Genomic DNA, 9,457 nt, shown 5'->3' with positions numbered 1-9,457 from the left:
TGTGTGTGTGTTTGTGTGTGTGTGTGTGTGTGTGTGTGTGTGTGTGTGTGTGTGTACAGTATCACTATCACAGTAGATATTATCCTACACTACACTGACGGGATCAACGCGTCTGAATGCCCTAGCAGTCTCCATGACTGTTCAAAAGATTTAAAGAACTAAACACTTTTATTCATCAAGGATGCATTCAGTTGATCAACATTGCCAGTAAAGACATTTATAATGTTACAGTAGATTTCTATTTCAGATAAATGCTGTTCTTTTGAACTTTCTATTGAAGACTGGAGTAATGATGCTGAAAATACAGCTGCGCATCACAGAAATAAATTACATTTTAACAGATATTCAGATAGAAAACAGTTATTTTAAATTGTAAAAATATTTCACTGTTTTTACTGTATTTTTGATCAAATACAAGCAGCCTTGGTGAGCAGAAGAGATTATTTCAAAAACAATAAAAAAGCAAACTGACATCAAACTTTTTAACTGTGGTGTGTGCATCTTTTTTTAAGTTTTTTTTTTTTTGCTTTATTGTGGGTAAAACAGTATGATTTATGCAATAGAAGATCATTTGACTGTGACATGATCAATGACACTTACATTTGATTAGTCATACAGAAATAGAGCACAATCTGAAGATTATGATTTGTTTATGTCTTAACTCTTTGCTCTGTTCTCAGGCTCCACAAACACACATGAAGCGTTGCGAAATGAGACCGGAGTGCTGATATTTCCTCCTCATGTTGTTCTGTTTTGAATTATACACACTGATTTGAGTGCATCTGTTGTGTTGTGTTGTTAAAGCATTTCCTCTCTCTGTGTGTGTGTGTGTGTGTGTGTGTGTGTGTGTGTGTGCAGATGTGGACGAGTGCCAGGCCATTCCTGGACTCTGTCAGGGGGGAAACTGTGTGAATACTGTGGGCTCATTTGAGTGCAAATGCCCTGCTGGACACAAGTTCAACGAAATTACACAGAAATGTGAAGGTAATGACACACTCACACACAGACACACACACACACACACACATATCAGAACTCATTGTTCAGCTCTGCAGCTGGAGTTTGCCTCTACACACATGATCTCAGATGTTTCTCCTAGCGAATGTAGAACAAACAGAGACTTATTCTGAAGTTCTCAGATGTTTCTCCTGAGAAAAGTCCCTAATGATGTTGGCAGAACAACATTCTTTCATTATTCGTGGAACGTTTTTCTGAAGCGTTTTAGTTGGGCTTCCATCTAATGTTTTTAAATAACATTTTTAGAACATTCAGACAACATTCAAATGTAACATTCTCATAGTCTTTGGAAAATGATAAAATAGAATGTTCGTATATAATCAAGACATTAAACATTTAAAAAAACTGGATGTTTTGAATGTTCAGAAGTAACATTTTCACAACTCTCAGAATGTTAGCAAACGTTTCTGGAACATATTTTTGATAGTTGGAAAGATACCAAAACCTGCAGTCAGATCTCAATATGAGACACTGAAACAAACAAATGAAACATTTCTCATCAGATAAAGACTAGTGACTCATTTGGGCCTGTTTTTGTCTCTCTTGAGGTCTTCTTGGAGAAACATCTGAGACTAAGCTCCTCTGAGTATTTATCTGCGTGTATTTTTGTCCTCTTCAGCTGTGAGTGTGTTTGTGGTTTAATCTGGTTTAGTTCAGCTCTTCAGTTAAACATGTATGTTTTACAGTCGAATGGTAGATCTTTGACTCTCTCACATAATCTAATCAAACTCCATCCACAGTTCAGTGCATTTATTATTTTCATCATTTATGCATATGGATGTTGATGGTCACAGAAGACGATGTGCTGGTTCCCTGGTGGTCTGATGTCACTTAGACAGCCGCATTAGCATGAGTTTGTTTAGACAGCGAGTCTGAATCTTCTGTCGTTATCTCAGAGTCGACGCTTTCAGATGTGTTTATAGGACAGACGGAGAGAGTCTGGCTGCTTCGCTGTGTTTACAGCAGGGCAGAAAGGTTTTATTTTTAATTGTGTTCGACCAAACAGGTCATTACTGAACTGGAGTGAGACTCTCTAAAGCAGTAGCGAGTGTGTGTGTGTGTGTGTGTGTGAGATCCGTACCCAGAAATAACGGCCCAGAGCTCTGGAAAGCACCCGAGCGAGAGCCAAACTCAGACTGCTGTCCATTATTAGTCAAGTCGTATTTCACTGCAGACATGCTGCGGTCAGTCGTCTGACAGTAAATCTGACGTTCATATTGCTCAATAATTCACATCACACAGCAAAACCCCTTCGAACGCGGCGTCCCGCAGCTGCAGGGTTGTGTAGATGACGGCCCGTTGCTCTCTTTAGTAGTTTGGGTGCCAGAATCCGAGTCTCGAATTGAAAAATGTGACGTGAGACTTGATTTAGATTCCAAATTAGCTCGTTGAGTGTTTCTAAAAACTCACCCTCAGATCATCCCAGATGTAGATGAGTTTGTTTCTTCATCAGATTTGTAGAAATGTGTCATTGCATCACTTGCTCAGCAATGGATCCTCTACAGTGAATGGTAGGGTTGGGTATCATTTGAATTTTATCAATTCCAATTCCGATTCTTATCGATTCCCAGTTTCGATTCCAATGTGTCCAAGTCAAACATTTAGATATCAAACATATTTATTTTGTGTCTCTTTTTGCAAAACATTTAATTGCTGCTGAATACCATGAATAAAAATCAGCCGGCTACACAAAAACTGGACTCTGGATAAATTGAGACTTTTTTTTTTTAAATGGAGGTTGTAGTTCTCTCACAATTCTGAAGAAAAACATATTAGACAAGTAAACAAAATCTCATGGAATGTATGCATGGAATGATTCAATGACTCACTCAAGATTGACTCGTTTCATTACTGGACGAATCAGTGTTTTTGAATGAATCTCTTGAATGAATGATTCAAAGACAAATACGTTTTTAACAACCCCTTTTTCGCCAGCTAAAAATAAAAGATGCACACACATGAATTGATACGTGGAATTTAAATTTACATTTTACAAGAAGTATCCGATTCTGGAATTGGAATTGATTTTTGATTCCCAACCCTAGTGAATGGGTGCCGTCAGAATGAGAGTCCAAACAGCTGATAAAAACATCACAATAATCCACAAGTAATCCACAGCACTCCAGTCCATCAGTTAACATCTGGAGAAGACAAAAGCTGAAACAAATCCAGCATTAAGACGTTTTTAACTAAAATACATAGAGTCCATAATCCATAATAACGTTTCCTCCAGTGAAAAAGTGCATCTCCTGTTGTCTCTCTCATCAAAATCCAGCCACATATGTGTTTAGAGCTGTTTAAACGCTGCTTGATCTGTGCAGATTTCTCTCCTGATTCACACCAGAACACTTTTTCACTGGAGGAAGTGTTATTATGGATTATGGGCTCTATGTATTTGAGTTAAAAACAACTTAATGCTGGATTTGTTTCAGCTTTTGTCTTCTCCAGATGTTAACTGATGGACTGGAGTGCTGTGGATTACTTGTGGATTATTGTGATGTTTTTATCAGCTGTTTGGACTCTCATTCTGACGGCACCCATTCACTGCAGAGCATCCATTGCTGAGCATAAGAGACATCTTCATAAATCTTACCGACCCCAAGTAGTGTAGATATCAATTACTACTGCAGTCATTATCCAGAAGATCATCACACGTGCTTCAGAAGATGTGCAGGTAAGTAGCTGCACTATAGCTTTGACTAGTATGATTTTCTCAGACGGTCAGCGTTTGATGGTGAAGGGGTTTGTACTGTAGCGGCTGGTTTAAGTGTGATGATCTGATGGGTTTTGTGTCTCTCAGACATTGACGAGTGCTCTCAGATCCCGGGCCTGTGCAGTGCAGGTCAGTGCTCCAACACCATAGGCAGCTACTTCTGCAGGTGTCCGGTGGGCTTCGACACGGCGCTGGACGGCTCGCGCTGCATCGGTGAGTCCCACCGACTCTCACTGTCACAGTCTAACTCATTAACCTCTCCTCCTGTCTGCTTCCTGCTGTGTGTGTTTCCTCCGTGTGTGTTTGCAGAGAAACTATTCACATTTTCTTAATGTTCAGATTTAAAGTTGTAATAAAAACCTAAAGGAGGAGGGCAGTAGATCCTTCGAAATCCACTGTAAACTCACATTCAGATCTGAAATGAAACACCCATTTCACACCATCTCATCAGTTCACTATGAGAAAGCCATATCTTGCGTGCTTTTCTCATTCTCGTTCTCATTTCTGAAGGCTCGAAGTTAATATTTCAATAAGTTAGTAACACATTTGCATGTTAACGGTCTCTGATGTTAATGGTCACATGACATGCAGCTAAAAAAATTTATTGTTTCATCTCTAATTGTTTTATTTAAACCGGGTTTGAATGTCATTTGACTTGAACTGACTTTGGCAGAACATGTACAGTTCCTGATGAATTACATGAAACTGTAAAAATAAGTGTTTGTGTGTGAGGCCTTCAGAGGAGGCCGTCCTGTGTGTGTGTGTGTGTGTGTGTGTGTGTGTGTGTAAGTGGGTCAGTGGTCTTCAGCTGATGTGTGTTGGCTGTGTTTGTGTGGAAGGAATGTGCGCAATGACTCGATCCACTCCAAACGTTTCCCAAGCCAAACATCCCTTTCTTCTCCTCCATCATTGCGCGCCGCTCCGCTCGCTCGCTCACGTTACTCCTGCAGCTGGAGATGCTCTGTCATTACACAGACTGTGCCGTCACACCGCGAGTGTGTGTGTGCGTGTGTGTGTGTGTGTGTGTGTGTGGCCACATACCCAATGCGAGGTGACATACGCATGTACCCAGCTAACAAAAATATGCCCTAAGTTGTGAAAACATTATTTCTGAAAGCTCTATGAACATTCAAAACATACAGTTTTTTTAAATATTTTAAAAACATTTTTTTTTAATGAGAATGTTAAGGGAACATTCCATTGTATCATTTTACATCGTTCTGTTAACGTTTGATCATAACTTTGAGAAAACCTTTCCAGAACGTTCTGAGAACGTTCTCTCTTAGCTGGGTAGATGTGTGTTTGTGCATCACTAAAGGATGTTTCACCGATTCACAAGTGTTTTTTAAACAGATGTTCTCTTTAGCCAATAAGATGTGAGTTTTTAACCCAGCCAATAATCATAATACGCACACATGATCATATGAAAAAGTTTGTACATGTAGAAACATTGAGAAATGTGCAAACACACTTGTGTATTTTAATTGTTTTTCATTTGCAAATAGTATTTTGTGATTAAGAACGAGTGAACATAGCAACACCTTAGCAACCACCCTGACTACCATAGCAGCCGCATAGCAACACCTTAGCAACCACCCCGGGTACCCTAGCAACCGCATAGCAACACCTTAGCAACCACCCCAATTACCCTCATTGCACTTATTGTGTGACTGCATCAGATGATGGTAGCTCATGTAGCGTTCTGTGTTTGTGTGCTCCGCTCCAGACGCTCGGACGGGCTTCTGCTACGCTAACATCGTGAGCGGGCGCTGTGCTAACCTGCTGCCGCAGCGTATGTCCAAGAGCCAATGCTGCTGTGAGAACAGAGGATGCTGGTCCGGATCCAGCGTCCCAGAGATGTGTCCCATCCGCGGAACAGGTGAGGATGAGAATCCTTCATGGCGCTCTCAGTCTCTCAGTTCAATTCAAACAGCTTTACATGGCTTTTATTTAAATGACATGGAAAACAGTTAAGAACAGCTGAACAATTGAAATAGTATTTTGAACAAGCACCATAAATGCCTTTCGTGGGACTTAACAATAACACAGAATAGTATACGCAAAATATGGGATTTGGATCAGTCTCATCTGACCGATACCCAATCCGGCAGAAAAAGCCAGTATCGGAGCCGATATCGATAATGAGTATCGGATCGATGCATCCCTAGATTAGATAGCTAATGATAAAATCTTTTTATTAGTGGAAAAAAAACATTTAATTGAAGTGATAGTTTGGTTTGCAGACATCAAAGCTTGATTTAGCTCAGGACTGTTTTGATTATCTGTAATTACCTTTATTTATTTGTTAGAATATGTGACCCTGGAGCACAAAAGCAGGCTCAAGTCGCTGGGGTATATTTGTAGCAATAGCCAACAATACATTGTATGGGTCAAAATTATAAATTTTTCTTTTATGCCAAAAATCATTAGGATACTAAGTAAAGATCATGTTCCATGAAGATATTTTGTAAATTTCCTACCATAAATATATCAAAACTTCATTTTTGATTAGTAATATGCATTGCTAAGAAGACAACATTTAAAAGACAACATTTTTTTGCACCCTCAGATTCCAGATTTTCAAATAGTTGAATCTCAGCCAAATATTGTCCTATCCTAACAAACCATACATCAACGGAAAGCTTATTTATTCAAGTCTCATGACCCTTATGATTGGTTTTGTGCTCCAGGGTCACATATGTATAACTCAATATTTTAACTAATTGCAAAAGCTGAATAATCAATCAAAGTCTACTGATTAATAAGTGAAATAATCATCGATTAGTCGATTAAGCATTCTAATAATCGTTAGATTAATCGATTATCAAAATAATAATTTGTTGCAGCCCTAATTATTGTGGTACAGAAATTGTAACATTGTAACACTCTAACTAACAAACTGAAACTGAATAATACTCTCTCTCTCCCTACTCAGAGGAGTATCAGATACTCTGTCTGTATAGTCACACGGTTCCTGATCCAGACCGACCAGATCTGATTCCGCTTCCGGGTCCAGGTCCGCTTCCGCTTCCGGGTCCTGGTATTGGTCCTCGTCCTGTTCCTGGTCCTGGTCCGGGTTTTCCCGATGACCCACGAGATCCTTACCCTCGTGATCCGATACCTTTGCCGCCCACATCTGTTGACCTTCCCTCCTTCACCATCAGACCTGGTAATGTACACAAACAAACACCTCCGCGCTCTGTACTGAAGGGCTGTTAAGGGCAAAAACACGCCTCACTTCCTGTTTACTTCCTTGCTGTCAGTTTGTAAATGTGTTACAAATGGATTGGTATATGAAACTGTTCATATCAACAACACTTCAGTAACTTCTTACTGGCTTTGTGTCAGAATCATCTGTTCCAAATGCCAGGCAGATCTGATGAAAGAGCGGCGTGTGTTGAACATACTTCAGTCGCTTCCTGTTTGCTTCAGAGTTAAAATGCATTTGATCAGTGATTCTCAACCTCTTTGACTCCAGGGCGTCCATAATATTCAACATGTTTCCTCTGGATCTGCTGTAATGACAACGTTTTTTGTTTACTTTTTTTTTTTAATTTACAGAAACTAGGAGTATTCATAGATTCAAACAAATCAAATTTAAATTCAAATTAAGATAATAAGATTTTAGGATTCCACAAGTTTCCAGAAGCTGAATGTTTTTCAGGGTTCCTGCTCTTTTTAACCACTGAGTTCATTACTTTTTTTGATAAGGGTTTAAAAAAAAATGTTTTACTCTCTAAAAATGTATTAATCCTGCATACTTCTTGCAGAATTTTTATCCAATGCACATATGAATGATTCCAGATGTGCAAGGCACTATATTTTTTTCTACTTGATAAGATATTTTACAGCATGGCATGACTAGAAAATTGTAAATTCATAATAAAATTCCCATGGCATTTTAAGATCTGAATAATTTCCATGATGTTTCATGTCTAGAAATCTTTTAAAATGAGGCTTCCTCATATCAGTGATATTTTAGTATCAGTGAGATACTATTATAGTTGTTATTATTATTTTGAATCAGTTTTTATTTTTATATTTTCTGATTTGATTTAAACTTTAGTTAAAGTGTTAGTATTTTTTTTTTGCCAGTTTTAGTAGTTTTTATGCCTATGTATATACTAGTTTATTAATTTTTATTTATAATAGTTTTTTTTTGTTATTTTAGTACATCAAGTTAAATTAAAATGAGAAATGTTGCCTTGGCAACTAGCTGAAATAAAGTTGTTTTTATTTTATTTCAAATAACCAAAATGTTTTTATGGTTTTATTTGTAGTTTTAGTTAACTGTAATAACCCTGCCTCATATATTCAGGTTTTTCTAGACCGTGTGAATCCTGGTTGAGAGCTGCTGGTTTCGAGGGTTTGAGAGGCTGATCAAACTCAGCTAGTTTATCAAATTTCTCAACTTTTCTCCATTCATGTGTCACAGTGTTGAGACTCTGAGCCTGACGGTTTCCCGTCTCTCTCTCTCTCTCAGTCATCCTGTCTCAGAACTTCAGCATCAGGAACATGTGCGAGGCGTTTCGTAACCTGTGCATCAACGGCCGCTGCGTGCCGACGCCAGGCAGCTACCGCTGCGAGTGCAACATGGGCTACCGGCTGGACGGCCGCGGCGAATGCATCGGTCAGTGCGTCGCCTGATATCAGACGTGTGGAAGGTGTCTGCGGCGAGCGTTTGATCACGTGCTGTGTGTGTGTTTAGATGCGAACGAGTGTGAGCGGAGCCCCTGTGTGAACGGGGAGTGTGTGAACACCCCTGGATCCTATTACTGCCAGTGTCCCACCGGATTCCAGAGCACGGCCACCAGAACCGAGTGTCGAGGTAAACATACACAAACACACGCCACATGTGCACACTAGGGATGCACGATATTATCGGAACTAGGGGTGCACCATATTATCGGAACTAGGGGTGCACCATATTATCGGAACTAGGGGTGCACCATATTATCGGAGCTAGGGGTGCACCATATTATCGGAACTCGGGATGCACCATATTATCGGAACTAGGGGTGCGCCATATTATCGGAGCTAGGGGTGCACCATATTATCGGAACTAGGGATGCACCATATTATCGGAATTAGGGATGCACCATATTAGATTTTTGCCGATATTCGATATACCGATATTTTTCATATCATTTTGGCTGATAGTCGATGCCGATACCGATATATACATTTCCCTTTGATTTGAAACAACACCAAGTCTCTCCTGTGCGGAAATTATAAACAAATTATTTTAAAATTTGGTTAGTTTTGAGCAAAAACATATTTGTTTGAAGTAATAAACTTTATTAAAGTTCTTTTTTTAATGAGAGTACATTGAAAGCATTGAAAATAACTAATAAAATCAATCTCTGCTGTGTTTTTTTCTCTCAGACAAATGCAGTTGAACCGTAAGATTTTAATTGTGGATTTAACATTATTAGATGGTCTAAAGCAAAGGAGTTGTAAAAATACAAAAATTATTTTAGAGCTCCTTATATTTAAGTTTTCATAATCCATTTGAAAAAATATATTATTGAATAAATATGTTTATATCAAATTATTTAATCATGAGTATGTTTTGATTTAAAGGTCAGAAGCTGTAGCTTACATGAATAAAAATCACAAACATGACACTTGTAAACAGGGTGTCCGCGGGTCCTTAAAAAGTCTTAAAATGTCTTAAATAACGTTTTCCTAATATAAGGCCTTAAAAAGTCTTAAAATGTCTTAAAT

General features: G+C 38.8%; 1 protein-coding gene across 1 annotated transcript in view; it reads left to right on the top strand.

Moving 5' to 3' along the window:
• LOC107698881 (fibrillin-1-like) overlaps positions 1–9,457 on the top strand; it is an 86,604-nt gene that overhangs the window by 11,780 nt on the left and 65,367 nt on the right. Inside the window, 6 exon segments of the mRNA XM_016500015.1 lie at positions 859–984; positions 3,818–3,943; positions 5,457–5,609; positions 6,666–6,899; positions 8,214–8,360; positions 8,439–8,558. Coding sequence (XP_016355501.1) covers positions 859–984; positions 3,818–3,943; positions 5,457–5,609; positions 6,666–6,899; positions 8,214–8,360; positions 8,439–8,558 — 906 coding nt within the window.

The sequence above is a fragment of the Sinocyclocheilus anshuiensis genome, unplaced genomic scaffold (genome assembly GCF_001515605.1).
Source record: "Sinocyclocheilus anshuiensis isolate Anshui unplaced genomic scaffold, SAMN03320099.WGS_v1.1 scaffold146, whole genome shotgun sequence".
Lineage (NCBI taxonomy): Eukaryota > Metazoa > Chordata > Actinopteri > Cypriniformes > Cyprinidae > Sinocyclocheilus > Sinocyclocheilus anshuiensis.
This window is presented reverse-complemented; position numbering and strand designations above follow the sequence as displayed.